Here is a 14,488-nt window from a genome sequence, read left to right on the forward strand (position 1 = left end):
GCTTCCAGCTACAGCTACAGTAACACAAACCCAAGCCTGCCAGCAGCCTTATTCCAGTGAGAAAAGGGGAAGCTGAACAAAGGTTTGCAGCTGGTGTTAATTGCTGCCAAAGTTCATCAAGTGCTGGCTGTTCTCACCTGCTATGACTGTGTTCACACATTCATACAAGAGAGACATGGCTGAGGTGCTGAAAGAGAAAGCAGAGATTTTAGATGGGGAATGCAGAGCAGCAGGGTTTGAGGAGCTGTCAGGGATATTCTGGAGCCAGTTCACACCTCCAGGCACACCAGAACCCCCCCAGCTCCTCTGCTCCATCCTCCTTCCCAATCAAATCAAATGACTCTCACTTAGAAACTGCCTGAGGGGAAGGGCTGCAGACTGCTTAAAGAAAAAAGTCATCCTCTTGCTGGGGAAGCAGCAAAGCAGCAGCTCTGCAAGGCAGGGGATGGGGAAGGAGGAGCTCACTCAGACCCTCAGCACCAGTGACAGAGCACTGAAGCAATCCTGGCCAAGGAGCAAAGGAATTCCCCTGGCCAGGGTCAAGACATTCCTGGTGAGCAATGCAGGTGGGGAGCCTGGAGTGCCCCCAGAGCTGAGCACTCTGAGGGCAGTTTTCACACACTCTCCATGGGCACCTCTGGCTTGGGGGGAGGGGAAAGCAAACTGCTTCTGGCTTCAGGAATGCTTTGGAGAATTCCTGCTGAGCCAGACACCTGCTGAGGTGTTCTGCCTCACTCAGCCTCCTCAGAAGCAGCCCTGATGTGACCATCTTTTGATCCTTGAAGGCAGTCCTTCTGCAGAGCCAGCTCCTGGCCTGCCCAGCAGGTCCTCGCCAGGGCTGGCTGAACCCATGTGTTGTACTCACCTATGGATGAGGTTGGTCAGAGGCTCTATCAGTTTCTTCCCCAGTCTAGGTTCCAATGGAGTGAGAGCACCAAACTAGTGAGGAAAGCAGTGCAGAGAAGAAACATTTCCCTCTTGGATGCTGTCCACAGTCCCTTGCAGGCAGTCCCTGCTCTCTGCCCCTCTGGCCTTAAGAGGAACTCTGGCTCCAAGCGAATCTACTTCTGCTCCCACTGCCCATCCAGGAGGGCCCCAAGGCCCTAACCCTCCCCCCAGCCCTCTACAGGCAGTGCAGGGTACTCACCAGCTTGATAATTTTGATGAGGACCCAGTTGTTGGTGGAGGAGGTCATCAGCTTGAAGAAGAGGGGGGCCAGGGACAGGTAGTTCTTGGGGTTGCGCCGCGCCAGCTCGCAGATGACATTGACGGCGGCGGACTGCACGCCTGGGGCAGGGAGGGGAGGCAGGGAGCTCAGCAGGGCCTCCCCTGCAGCTCCCAACCCCTGCAGCTCCCAACCCCTGCCACATGAAGCAGCTGAAGAGTCTGAGGGTGTGTCCAGGAGGAGTGGCTCAGCCTCCCTGCCAGGAGCCTTCAAACCATTCCTGCCCTCAGGAAGAGCCCTCCCTGGAGGATCCCCTCAGCTATTGGTGCCCCTGGAGCCTGCTCTGCTCCAGGCTCAACAGCCCCAGCTCCCCCAGCCTGCCCTCAGAGCAGAGCTGCTCCAGCCCCTGGCACCCAGGCTCTGATGCCCCTCCACACCTGGGGCAGAGGCTGGGGGCAGAAGGTCAAACCTCCTCACCAGGATCAGGATCCTCAAGCTTCTCCTTCAGGCGAGGGAAGGCAGGGCGCAGGGACTCGGGGTACTTGAGGAACACCTTGTACATGATGAGCACTGCCTTCTTCCTGATGTAGGGCTTGGTGTGGGACATCTGGGGGCAACAACTGCACTCAGCCTTCCAGTCACACCCCCACAGTGGGCTGGCCTTACAAGGGGCCCTTAAAGCTCATCCAGCCCAGCTTACCGCAGCAGGGACAGCCCCAGCCACAGCAGGGTGCTCACAGCCCCGGAGCCATGGGGCAGCTCCACCGCTGGCAGCCTGGGCCAGGCCCTCCCCACCCTCAGGGTCAAACCTTTCTCCCTTCTCTCCAGGCTGAATCTCTTCGAGTTTCAACCCATCTGTCCTTGTCCTGCCACATCAGGCCCTGCTCAGAAGTCTGTTCCCAGATTTCTCTGAAGTCCTCAGTGGGCACCAGGAGGTCTCCTGGAGCCTTCTCCTCCCCAGGCTGCCCAAGCCCAACTCTCAGCCTGGCTCCCAGCAGAGGGCTTCCAGCCCTGCCAGCACTGCTGTGGCCTCTGCTCCAGCAGGTCCCTGGCTGTGCTGAGGCCTCCAGAGCTGCCCCAGCCCTGCAGGGGAGGCCTGAGCAGAGCCCAGCAGAGGGGCAGGATCCCCTCCCTGCCCCTGCTGCCCACCCTGCTGGGGCTCAGCCCAGGGCAGGGCTGGCTCTGGGCACTTTACCACATCTGTGTTTCCAGAGTCCTTCCCAAGGACTCTTGTCCACGTCTGCCTGGAAGTCTCCTTCTAGGAGAGCAAACTGCTTTACAAAACCTCAGCTCTGAGGGGAGAGCAAAAGCCTCCAGCTCATCCCCAAGCCCAAGAGAAAGCTTCAGGTTAATCCTCTTGAGTCCACCAAGATCTGTGAGGACTGCCCCCAGGGCAGAGCAGCAGCAAGCAGCTCCAAGTGGAACAGATATTTACTAGCCTGGAACTATTTCCTCCTCTATCCATTGGAGGGAACAAAACCCCCAGAGAGCTCTGGAGGTGCTCTCAACTCACCAGGGTCATGATGTCATTTGCCAAGTCCCTGGCAAGATCTGGAGTAACAAAACAGGACAAGCCAGTCAGTGCAACTCCAGTATCATACTGGTTAGGGCTACTCAGATCCTAGAAAAGGAAAAACAGGCTCAAAACCTTAAGATCACAGCGGGGTGGTGAGAAGCAGTCTCTCCTCAGCCCAGTTTCACTCACTCCAACAGAGAGGAAGCAGAACTGCTGCTCGAGGGGAACACAGCAACTGCCCCCAGGGAAAGGCCTCCAGCACCTGCTGCAGCGCAGCCTGGGGCTTGCATGAGGGATCAGAGTGAAGTAACAGAGGAGGGAGTGGGACACAAAGGCAGTGAGGAGCTGTGCTGGTGGTTCAGGACTGGCCAATAAGTGCTAGCAGCTCAAGGCAGGAGCACAAACCTTTCTAGGGGCCTGCAACAGCTGCTAGGAAACACTAACCCTGCCCTGGCAGCCCCAGCCTGCAGCAGCCTCCCTGCCTGGGCTCACACTCCCCCACAGCCTTCCTTCCAAGCTGCTGCCAGCACCACAGCTCTCCTGGAAGGGACCTCAGAGATCATCCTCTCCAGCCTCCCCACCTCACAGCTAGAGCTGCAGCACTCCACACTTGTCCTGGCTTCCACTGCCTGCCTCCCCAGCCTGCCCAGGCCTGGCTGGTTGGCAGCACAGCCCCCAGCCCTTCCTCAGGGGCAGGGACCCTCTGCATTCAGTCTGGCTTCAATGCACCTAGAGAAGTGACCACCTCTCAAGCCTGCTAGGTGACTGAAGGAGCAGAGCCCCACCTTGAGCTGTGCCTTGAAGTAAAAACCCAGGCAGGAAAGGCAAGGAGCAGCCCAGAGACTGCAGCCCAGGGGAGTGAAAGCTCCTGAGCAAAGCAGCTGGGTGGAGATGATTAAAATGCTTCACTTGGCAGAGCAGAACAGCTTAAAAGCTAAAGGGAAGAGCCTCAGCTCCTTAGGCTGGCTGCTGCCTACCACCCCACTGAGCTTTTTTAAGCAAGGCAGAGCCATTTTTATTCAGAGGGTAAAACACAGGCCCAGCTTGGGCTGCAGCAGGCAGGCTCTAAAGCAGGGGGCTTCAAAAGAAGAACTCAAGGGCAGAGCTTTAAAAATATCTCTGGAACCTGAAGAGTGGGAAAAATAACCCTGCAAGGCAGCAGCCCTGGAAAAACCCTCAAGTGCTCAAGCTCTGTGGGAAGGAAGATGAGAGCCTTGGGTGCAGCAGCACTGAGCCCAGCAGCACTGAGCCCAGCAGCACTGAGCCCAGCAGCACTCTCCTCACCACCTTCACACCCTCAGTGAGCCAAACAAGCCCAGAGCCTGCTCTGCCACCACCACAGCAGCTCCCTCAGCCTCTGCTCCCAGCAGAGCTGCTCCAGCCCCTGCAGCACCTCTGTGGCCTCCTCTGGCCTCCCTCCTCAGCTCTGTGTCCTTCTGCTGCTGGGGAGAGCAGAGCTGGGGGTGAGGGCTGAGCAGAGCCCAGGGGCAGGATCCCCTCTGCCCAGCCTGCTCTGGCTGCAGCCAGCACCCAGCTGCCTGAGGGCTGCAGGAGGCACTGCTGGCTCCTGGGGAGCTGCTCCTCCACCAACATCTTCAGAGCTACTCTCAACCCACTCTGCAGCCAGCCTGGATTTGTGCCTGGGCTTGGCCTGACCCAGAGGCAGGACCTTGCCCTTCAAGGTTACTGTGGTCACCATGCACTGAGATGAAACCACACAGGCAGCCCAAGGGAGCCTGAAGACAGCTCCTGACCATTTCAGGATGGATCCTGCACCTTCTGAAGCTGAGAGGAGCCCAGGCAAATGGAACTCCACTGGCAGACACCTCACACTGCCAGAGCAGCAAGACTGAGCTCAGCTCTGAGAATACCAACAGGGAGCTGGAATGGAAGTGCAGAAGGGCAAAGGTTTACCTTTCTGATCTGGTTGGTAGTCAACATAATGACATCAGTTCCTTCATGAAAGCACTGAGAGGCAGCCAGGTAACCAATTCTCTGGGGGAGGCAAGCAGAGCAAAACCATCTGAAGGTTAAACAAACAACTGGAAGCCTGAGGAGCCAGGGGCAGAGGCTGAGCAGCTCTGCTCACAGCAGAGGCATGGCAGCAGGACAGAAACACCTGGGGCAGGGAACATGCTGGTGAGAAAAGATGTCTGTGCTCCTCAGCTTCACAGCATCCCAGCAGGGAGAGGCTGGAAGGGACCTCTGGAGCTCACCCAGCCCAGCCCCTGCCCCAGCAGGGCTCCCACAGCAGCCTGCCCAGGGGCACAGTGCCCAGGGGGGGTTGGGAGCTCTGCACACCAGGAGACTCCACAACCTCTCTGGGCAGCCTGCCCCAGGCTCCAGCAGCCTCACCCCAAACAACTTTCTCCTCCTGCTCAGGTGGAGCCTCCTGGCTTCTACTTTGTGCCCCCTGCCCCTTGGCACCACTGAGCAGAGTCTGGCCCCAGCCTCTTGCCCCCCCCAGCCCTCCTTTTGATCCAGCCCAGTGGCAGGCAGAGGGAGAACTCACCTTGAATGTGAACTTGGAGGCACTCATGACTTCAATGATGTTGAAAGCAGCCCAGCTGATGTCATAGCCCAGCATCTGCAACTGTGAGCAGAGAAGCCAAGATAAACTTCTGCAAGGAGAGACTCAGGTGAGTAGCTCACAGCTGGGGAGGGCACAAGAGCTCAGCAGCAACACTCAGGCTGGGGAGCAGTGTCCCATTAAAGGCCACTTGCAGTAAGTGATGCCTTGAACTGCAGCAGCAGGCCCAGAGCAGCCCTCTGGAGGGCTTCCTCCTGGCTCTTCTTGCAAACTAGGCCCAGAGCAGAGCCACAAAGCTGATTCTTGCCCAGCACTTCCCCCCCTCCTCAGGGGCTGTGCACAGAGGAACAAAGCCCAGCTGCAAGTGCAACTGTGGGGTGAGACACAGCCCAGTCCAGAGCAGCCTGTGAGAGCTGGATCTGCTCTGCAGCACAGCATGGCAGGGGCTGGAAAGGAGCTCTAGAGATCACCTCTGGAGCCCAAGCCCCTGCCAGGGAAGGTCACACAGGGAGGTGAACTTCCTCACCCACCCCAGGGCAGCAGAGCAGCAGCAGGGGCAGGGCAGAGAGCAGGCTGGGAACACACAGCCTCTGGGGGCAGCAACAGGAGAGCAGTGCCACCCCTCCTGGAGCAGAGGGAGAGCAGAGGCTGCTGGAGCCCAGCCCCAGGCAGCAGGGGGGCAGCAGGGGGGCAGCAGGGGGCACTCACGTAGGTGAGCTTGCAGACGGCGTTGGCCTTCACGGCGATGTTGTCCTGCTTCAGCTCCTGCTTGATCTCATCGATGCACTGCGAGATGTACTTGGCCTGGGGGGGGCACAGGGGGCTGCCCTCAGCCTAGGGGAGGCACAGCAGCACCACACCCCCTCTGCAGCACCCCCACCCCTCACCCCTGAGCACTGCACTGGCACCAAGCTGCTCAGCACAGCCCAGCCTGGGATCAGAGGCCAGGAGGGCTCAGGGGGAGGGAGCTCAGGGCTCAGCTGCTCCAACCCCTGCCAGGGGCAGGGACAGCTCCCAGCCAGGCTCAGCTGCTCAGGGCCTCATCCAGCCTGGCCCTGAACACCCCCAGGCAGGAGGCAGCCCCAGCCTCCCTGGGCAGCCTGTGCCAGTCTCAGCACCCTGGCACTGAAGAGCTCCCTCAGCTCCAGCCCTGCTCTGCCCCAGCTCCAGCCCTGCCCTGCCCCAGCTCCAGCCCTGCCCTGCCCCAGCTCCAGCCCTGCTCTGCCCCAGCTCCAGCCCTGCCCTGCCCCAGCTCCAGCCCTGCCCTGCCCCAGCTCCAGCCCTGCCCTGCCCCTGGCCTGCCTCAGACACCTTGGCAGGAGTCTCCCTGCAGCCCTCCTGCAGGACCCTTCAGGCCCTGGGGACATTTCTGCAGTGGTTTCCCCTCCTCCCCCCTCTCAATCCTTGCTCTGATGAGAGTGCTTCAGATGCAGGCAGGTCCCAGGGGGGGTCAGGCAGGAGCCACCCCCAGCCCCTCTGCTGGGAGCACAGCCAGGCTGCTCAGAGGTGCTGCAGGCACATCCTGCCCCAGCCCCCAGCTCAGCTCCACACACATTGTGCCTGCCCTTGAATATTTCATGCACCCAGCAGGGCAGGCAGCAGCAGTATCACTGAATCCCTGCCCCCTGGATCTTGTTGCCACCTCTGGGCCAGGCAGCTCAGCACTGCTGCCCAGGGCACAGCACCAGGGGGGCTCAGAACCAAGCTCCTGGTACCTAACCCAGCACTGCCAGGGCACCCCCAAGGCCTGGCCCTCAGCACCACAGCTCTGAAACCCCTCTGGGGATGGAGACTGCACCCCTGCCCTGGGCAGCCTGGGCCAGGCCTGGGCAGCCCTCAGGGGAAGAAATTGTTCCTCATGGCCAACCTGAACCTCCCCTGGGGCAGCCTGAGGCCATTGCCTCTTGTCCTGGCCCTGGGGAGCAGAGCCCAACCCCAGCTGGCTGCAGCCTCCTCCCAGGGAGCTGCAGAGGGCAATGAGCTCTCCCTCAGCCTCCTCCTCTCCAGGCTCAACACCCCCAGAGCTCCCTCAGCTGCTCCTCCCCAGCCCTTCCCCCCAGCCCCTTCCCCCCAGCCCTGCTCTCCAGCCCCTTCCCCCCAGCCCCTTCCCCCCCAGCCCTCTTCCCCTTTCCATGGTTTCCTTAAATGTTTTTGGTGTCTCCTGAAGAAAGCAGCAGCAAAGCAGATCCCCCCCGAGTGCCTCCCTGCTGGCAGCCTGCATTTTACCCTCCCCTGGCCCTCCACCCCTCCCTGACTCTGACACCTCCCCCAGGGGCTCACACTTTGGCCACTCAGCCAAGCAGCACCTCGGAGTCCCAGCCCTTGGGGAGCCCTGGGCACTGCCAGGGGCCTGCCCTGAGCAGGGAGGCAGCCAGGGGGCAGCCAGGGGGCAGTGCTGCTGCAGGGGGGCAGGCAGAGCCCTCAGTCAGGGCAGGGCCTGGGCTGATGGCAGAGCTGCAGGGTGGGGCTGCAGGGTGGGGCTGTGGGGCGGAGCTGCAAGCAGAGCTGCAGGGTGGGGCTGCAGGGTGGGGCTGCAGGGCGGGGCTGCCAGGCTGCAGGCAGACCTGCAGGGTGGGGTGGGCAGGGCTGTAGGCGGGGCTGCAGGGAGGAGCTGCTGGGTGGGGCCGGCAGGGCGGGGCTGCAGGGAGGAGCTGCTGGGTGGGGCTGGCAGGGAGGAGCTGCTGGGTGGGGCTGGCAGGGAGGAGCTGCTGGGCGGGGCCGGCAGGCTGCAGGCAGACCTGCAGGGTGGGGTGGGCGGGGCAGGGCTGTGGGGCTGCAGGCAGGGCTGCAGGGAGGGGCTGTTGGGCGGGGCTGGCAGGGCGGGGCCGGCAGGGCGGGGCCGGCAGGGCGGGGCGGGGCCATGCTGGGAGGCTGCAGGGCGGGGCACCCTGGAGGCCCCTCCCAGCCCAAGCCGCTCCGTGAGCCCAGCGCTGCAGCAGGATTCTCCTCGGCAGGCCCCAGCTGCGATCCCCTGGATCTGTGCAGCAGGCTTGGGACACACAGCTGGGGCAGGGGCAGAGCGCCAGGGGGCACTGCCAGGGCAGGCGGAGGCAGGGGGAGCCAGAGCCAGCCTGCAGGGCACACGGCACAGAGCCCCCTGGGCACAGGGCCCCCAGCACAGGGCACCCAGCACAGGGCACAGGGCCCCCAGCACAGGGCCCCCAGCACAGGGCACACAGCACAGGGCACACAGCCCCCCAGGCACAGGGCCTGACAGCTCCTGGGCCCCAGCACTGCTCAGCTCCTGCAGCCCTCAGCACCAGCCCCTGCCTGGCTCACGGGGGGCAGGCTGCCCACTGCTCCAGCCCCCAGCTGGGGGCTTCCCCTAAGGGCAGCAGCTGTGGGGCAGCAGCCCTGGGGCGCTGCCAGCAGCCCTGGGGCACTGCCAGCAGCCCTGGGGCACTGCCAGCCTGCTTCACACCGAGGGAGGTCAGAGCAAGGGCAGCTGGGGGAGGTGAAGCCTCTCTCCCATTTGTCTGTGCCCCAGGCAGGAGATCCTGCTGCAGGCCCAGGGCTCCTGGCTCTGGAGCAGCTCAGGTGGGGACTGCTCTGCTGCAGAGCAGCTCTGGGGAAGGGGCCTGGGGCTCCTGCTGGGATGCCCAGGAGCCAGCAGCGTGCCAGGGAGGCCAGAGGCATCCTGGGCTTTATCAGAAGGGGCTTGGGGAGCAGCTCCAGAGAGGGTCTCCTCTCCTTCTACTCTGCCCAGGCCACAGCTGGAATCTTGTGCCCAGCTCTGGGCCCCTCAGCTCCAGAAGGGCCTCAGGAGCCTGCTTGAGAGCCCAGCAGAGAGGCACAGAGCTGCTGCAGGCAGGGGAAGCTCTGCTGTGGGGGGCTGAGGGCTCTGGAGCTGGCAGCAAAGGAGCCTGTGGGCTGCCCTCCTGGCTGGGGGCAAAGGACAGGACAGAACCAACCAGGTCAGAAAAGACCTCAGAGGTCATCCAGGCCAACCCAGACCCAGCACCACCTGATCAGCTCAGCCCTGGCACCAAGGGCCTCAGCCAGGCTCTTCCTGAGCACCTCCAGGGCTGGGGACTGCACCACCTCCCTGGGCAGCACAGCCCAGTGGCCAACCTCTCCTCCTCACCTCCAGCCTAACCCTCCCCTGGCACAGCCTGAGACTGTGCCCTCTTGTTCTGCTGCTGGCTGCCTGGGAGAGGAGACCAAGCCCCAGCTGGCCCCAACCTCCCTGCAGGCAGCTGGAGCCAGGCTCTGCTCAGGGGTGGCCAAGGGCAGCCCAAGGGGCACTGGGGGCAGGCTGGAGCAGAGGAGGTGCCAGGGGAACAGGAGGCTGCTGGGGCCTGGGGCAGGCTGCCCAGAGAGGCTGTGGAGCCTGTGCAGAGCTCCCAACCCCCCCAGGGCACTGTGCCCCTGGGCAGGCTGCTGGGGGAGCCCAGAGACTGCTTCCAGCCCCTGCAGGGCTGTGAGAGCCACCCCCAGGGCAGCCCAGCACAAATCCAGCAGCAGCAAAGCCCCAGAGCAGCCTGCAGCCTGCCCAGGGCCTGCCCAGCAGCAGCCTCCTCTCTGACCACCCTGATCTGTGCCCAGCCCAGGGGGCTGTGCCCTCCCCACCAGGCCCCAGCAGGCAGCTCTGGGGAGCAGGGAGCTGCCTCAGCTGGAAGTGCTGCTCCCTGCCACCCAGGGCCTGCTCACAGTTCCCTTTTTGGGCTCTTTCCACACCACCCTGCAAAAAAACCACCTCTGCAGCCTCCCCTAGCAGAGAGCAGCTGCTGGGTGCTGGAGGAGCTGGGGGGAGCTGGCCCAGGGAGGGGGTTCCAGGGCCCCCCTGCCCTCAGGGGGAGACCTTCCCTCCTGCACTCCCAGCAGGAGCTGCCAGCAGCATCCTGTCCCCAGCAGCCCCCGGCTGTGGGGGGGCTCCCTGTGCCCATCCCCCATGCTGTGGTGGAACCAGCTCAGAGGGAAGCTTCACAACGGAAGATGAAGGAAGAGGCTTCAAGCCCCCAAGGCTGATGGACAAAAAGGCAGGCAGGAGGCTGAGCAGAGAGCTTCCTGCTCCTGGGGACTCCAAAGAGGCCTGGGGGGAGGCAGGGGCTGGGCTCTCCTCCCAGGTGAGAGGGGCAGAGGCAGTGGCCTGAAGCTGTGCCAGGGGAGGGTGAGGCTGGAGATGAGGAACAATTCCCTCACTGCCAGCCTGGTCAGGGCCTGGCAGAGGCTGCCCAGGGAGGTGGTGGAGTCCCCATGGCTGGGGGGGGTCAGGAGACCTGAGGGCACGGTGGGGCTGGGCTGCAGGGTGGTCTCAGAGGGCTTCCCCCAGCCCTGTGACTCAGCAGTGCCCTGCTGCCTCCCCCACCAGCCATGCTCTGCCTGCCTCCCCTTCCCTCCCCCTCCAGCTGGGCTCAAGCAGGCTCCCTGCAGGGGCTGAAGCACTCCTGGTTCCCAGCAGGAGGGGTCAGGAGGCTTGCCCTAAGCTAAGGACCACAGCTGGTGACCCCCCCAGGGCTTGGCCTCGCTGCTGCCCCTCGCACCACCCAGCAGCAGGACTCAGCACCACAGGCTGCTCCTTGTGCCCAGAGCTGTTCCCCAGCCCCAGCAGAGGAGGAGGCTCTGTCCAGAGCCTTCTTGTGGCACAGCAGAGGAAAGCTCCAAAGGCTTCCAGCTGTGCTCTCAGCAGCAGGACAGAGAGCTGCAGCCCTCAGAAGATGACCACAGAGCAAACCTGTGGCCAACACCTTCCCTCTGCTCTGACCTCCCTGGCTCCTCACAGAGGTGCAGGGGATGAAGCTCTCCAGCTCTCAGGGTGAGGCAGCAGAGCTCTTCCTCCCCCCTGGGGCTGCCTGGGGAGTTGCTACTCAGCATGGGGCTGGGAGGGACCCTCAGAGCTGACCTTGTCCAAGCCCCCTGCAGTCAGCAGGGAGACCTCCAACCAGACCAAGCTGCCCAGGACCACACTGGCTCTGCTCTGGCATGTCCCATGTCACAGAGCCACTTGGCTGCACCCCTCCAGCCCCCAGCAGAGCAGGCAGCAGGGATCTGGCTGGGCACACAGCCTTGGCCTCACTCATGCCACAGCCAATTAAGGAGCAGTCAGCAGAGGGGAAGGCAAGAAGCTAATGCAAGCAGCACTAATGCAAAGCCTCAGCCACATCCTGGCTCCTGTGGCACAGCAGGCAGGGCAGGGACAGCGTGGCACTGCCACCCCAGAGGCCAGCCCTGCTCTCCTGCACCTCCCTGGGGCAGTCCTCACCCAAGCCTCTGCCCTGCAGGGCTCCTGCTGCCGACTTCCTCATCCACAGCCTCCAAGAATGAACAATGGAGGCTCCAGAGCCACTTGACAGGGGGTGGAATAATGAGGTCCCTCAGAGAGGAGCACAGCTGACAGGCAGGAGCTGATCAGCAGGGCCTGAAGGAGCTGCTTCCCATCAGCACAGCTCCTGCACAGAGCCTTCCCCTGAGGGGGGCTGCAGGCAGCACAGGGGGCACGGAGCTGAGCACAGCAGGGCTGGCCTGCAGCTGAGAGCACAGCAGGGCTGGCCTGGAGCTGAGCACAGCAGGGCTGGCCTGGAGCTGAGCACAGCAGGGCTGGCCTGGAGCTGAGCACAGCAGGGCTGGCCTGGAGCTGAGCACAGCAGGGCTGGCCTGGAGCTGAGAGCACAGCAGGGCTGGCCTGGAGCTGAGCACAGCAGGGCTGGCCTGGAGCTGAGCACAGCAGGGCTGGCCTGCAGCTGAGCACAGCAGGGCTGGCCTGCAGCTGAGCACAGCAGGGCTGGCCTGCAGCTGAGAGCACAGCAGGGCTGCCCTGCAGCTGAGCACAGCAGGGCTGCCCTGCAGCTGAGAGCACAGCAGGGCTGGCCTGGAGCTGAGCACAGCAGGGCTGGCCTGGAGCTGAGAGCACAGCAGGGCTGCCCTGGAGCTGAGCACAGCAGGGCTGGCCTGGAGCTGAGAGCACAGCAGGGCTGCCCTGCAGCTGAGCACAGCAGGGCTGCCCTGCAGCTGAGCACAGCAGGGCTGGCCTGGAGCTGAGAGCACAGCAGGGCTGGCCTGCAGCTGAGAGCACAGCAGGGCTGGCCTGCAGCTGAGCACAGCAGGGCTGGCCTGCAGCTGAGAGCACAGCAGGGCTGGCCTGCAGCTGAGAGCACAGCAGGGCTGGCCTGCAGCTGAGCACAGCAGGGCTGGCCTGCAGCTGAGCACAGCAGGGCTGGCCTGGAGCTGAGCACAGCAGGGCTGGCCTGCAGCTGAGCACAGCAGGGCTGCCCTGCAGCTGAGCACAGCAGGGCTGGCCTGCAGCTGAGGAGGAAGTTGCTCAGTGTGAGGCTGCTGAGAGCCTGGCCCAGGCTGCCAGGGAGGCTGTGGCTGCCTGCTCCTGGGGGTGCTCAGGGCCAGGCTGGATGAGGCCTCTGCTGCCCTGCTGGCCACCCTGCCCTCAGCTGCTGCTCCTTCCCAGCTCCAGCTGGCAGCTCAGCGCAGCAGGGCTCACACAGCACCTTCCCCAGCCCCAGCTGCTGCACCCATCCAGGCCAGTTTCCTCTCCACATGCCCCTGTGCAAGGCAGCAGCCCAGGGCACGGCAGGCAATGCCCAGGGCACGGCAGGCAATGCCCCAGGGCACGGCAGGCAATGCCCAGGGCACGGCAGGCAATGCCCAGGGCACGGCAGGCAATGCCCAGGGCACGGCAGGCAGCTCCCCAGGGCACGGCAGGCAATGCCCAGGGCACGGCGGGCAATGCCCAGGGCACGGCGGGCAATGCCCAGGGCACGGCAGGCAATGCCCAGGGCACGGCAGGCAATGCCCAGGGCACGGCAGGCAGCTCCCCAGGGCACGGCAGGCAATGCCCAGGGCACGGCGGGCAATGCCCAGGGCACGGCGGGCAATGCCCCTGGGCACGGCAGGCAGCTCCCCAGGGCACGGCAGGCAGCTCCCCAGGGCACGGCGGGCAGCAGCCCCAGGGCACGGCGGGCAGCAGCCCCAGGGCACGGCAGGCAATGCCCAGGGCACGGCAGGCAATGCCCAGGGCACGGCAGGCAGCGGCCCCTGCCCGCACTGCAGCCCGGAGTGCAGCACGGCCCCGGGGCGGCGGCAGCAGGCCTGGGCTCAGCCTCGCTGGCATCCTCCCGAGGAGCACACAGCGGGGCTGCGGCAGGCAGGCAGCGGGGGGGAGGCCTCCGTCTGTCACAGCTGCCCACACGGCCCCGAGGAGACACAGCAGCACCGCCGCGAGCCTCCCGCTGCTCCTCTCCGGCTCCCGGCTCCCCTAGCCCTGCCCTGGCCTCCCGCAGCCCTTCCTCCCCTCCCGGCCTGCAGCCCAGCGACCTCCCTCCTCTGCACTGCTGCTTCCCCTTCCCCCCAGCCCCTGCCCGGGGCCCGGGGCCGGCCGAGCGGAGCAGCTGCCGCGGGGCCTGGGGCGGGGGGCAGCGGGCGGGGGGGCAGCGCCGGGGGGGCAGCGGGCGGGGGGGCAGCGGGCGGGGGGGCAGCGGGCGGGGGGCAGCGGGCGGGGGGGCAGGGGGCAGGCAGCAGCCCCCCGGCGGCAGGGGCGGGCGAGCGGCCGAGGGGCGCCCCCGGGGGGGGGAAGGCAGCCGGGGGAAGGCCGAGGGCAGCCCCGCGCTCACCTCATCCTCCTTGTGGTTGCGGATGCCGCGCACCAGGTCCTGCAGGTTCTTGTCGAACATTCGGTCGATGCTGCCCTTCACCATCTTCAGCGCCATGGCCGCGGGGGGCCGAGGGGCAGGGCCCACCGGGGGGGAAGCCGCCGCGGCCGCTGCTACCGTCAGAGCCGGGGGGAGCGAGCGGGAGCGGGCCGCTCACATGCCGGGCGGGGCCGGGCGGGGCCGGGCGGGGCGGGGGCAGTGCCGGCGGCGCTGGCCCGGGGGGCGGTGGGGGGCGGCGGGGGGCAGGCAGGGGCAGCCCAGCGGCCGCCAGCTGCGGCCTGCGCTCGGGCTCCCAGCGCCTGACAAAATGGCGGCCGGTCAGCTGAGGGCCCGGCCCCGCCCCGCCCCGGCTGGCTCCGCCCCCGGACCGCCCCCTGCGAGCGCGCCGCGCCGCGACCACGCCCATTCACCCCTCCGGACCACGCCCGCTCGTGCTCTAGTCACGCCTACCACGAGCCAGACCCCGCCCAGTCCCCGCCTAATCCCCGGGCGCGTCGCTGCTGTCTTTGACTCCGCCCCCTGAAGTCCCGCCCCCGCCGCGCGTGGCCCCGCCCCAGCCGGACGCTCCCGCAGCTCCCACGTGGCGGGGGGAGCGCGGGCACGGGCGGCGGGGACGCGGGTGGGGCCGAGGTCTGTCCTTGCAGGGAGCCGGGGTCCCTCCGTGGGGCTGGCAGCTC

At 65.3% G+C, this 14,488-nt stretch overlaps 1 protein-coding gene across 2 annotated transcripts in view; it reads right to left on the reverse strand.

Moving 5' to 3' along the window:
* AP3D1 (adaptor related protein complex 3 subunit delta 1) overlaps positions 1-13,990 on the reverse strand; it is a 33,396-nt gene extending 19,406 nt beyond the window's left edge. The window contains exons 1-9 of one of the 2 annotated variants that reach the window (XM_068165046.1): positions 13,773-13,990; positions 5,920-6,015; positions 5,194-5,274; positions 4,596-4,676; positions 2,679-2,786; positions 1,643-1,772; positions 1,148-1,287; positions 866-939; positions 138-187 (exon numbers count right to left, since the gene is read on the reverse strand). In XM_068165046.1, the coding sequence (XP_068021147.1) occupies positions 138-187; positions 866-939; positions 1,148-1,287; positions 1,643-1,772; positions 2,679-2,786; positions 4,596-4,676; positions 5,194-5,274; positions 5,920-6,015; positions 13,773-13,868 (856 nt within the window). In that variant the 5' untranslated portion in view covers positions 13,869-13,990. The remainder of the gene's footprint in view (positions 1-137; positions 188-865; positions 940-1,147; positions 1,288-1,642; positions 1,773-2,678; positions 2,787-4,595; positions 4,677-5,193; positions 5,275-5,919; positions 6,016-13,772) is intronic. The other variant, XM_068165045.1, reaches the window with a different exon arrangement.
* Positions 13,991-14,488: the final 498 nt, after the last annotated feature.

The sequence above is a fragment of the Melanerpes formicivorus genome, unplaced genomic scaffold (genome assembly GCF_026170545.1).
Source record: "Melanerpes formicivorus ecotype bairdi unplaced genomic scaffold, bMelFor1.0.p_v2 SCAF_83, whole genome shotgun sequence".
Lineage (NCBI taxonomy): Eukaryota > Metazoa > Chordata > Aves > Piciformes > Picidae > Melanerpes > Melanerpes formicivorus.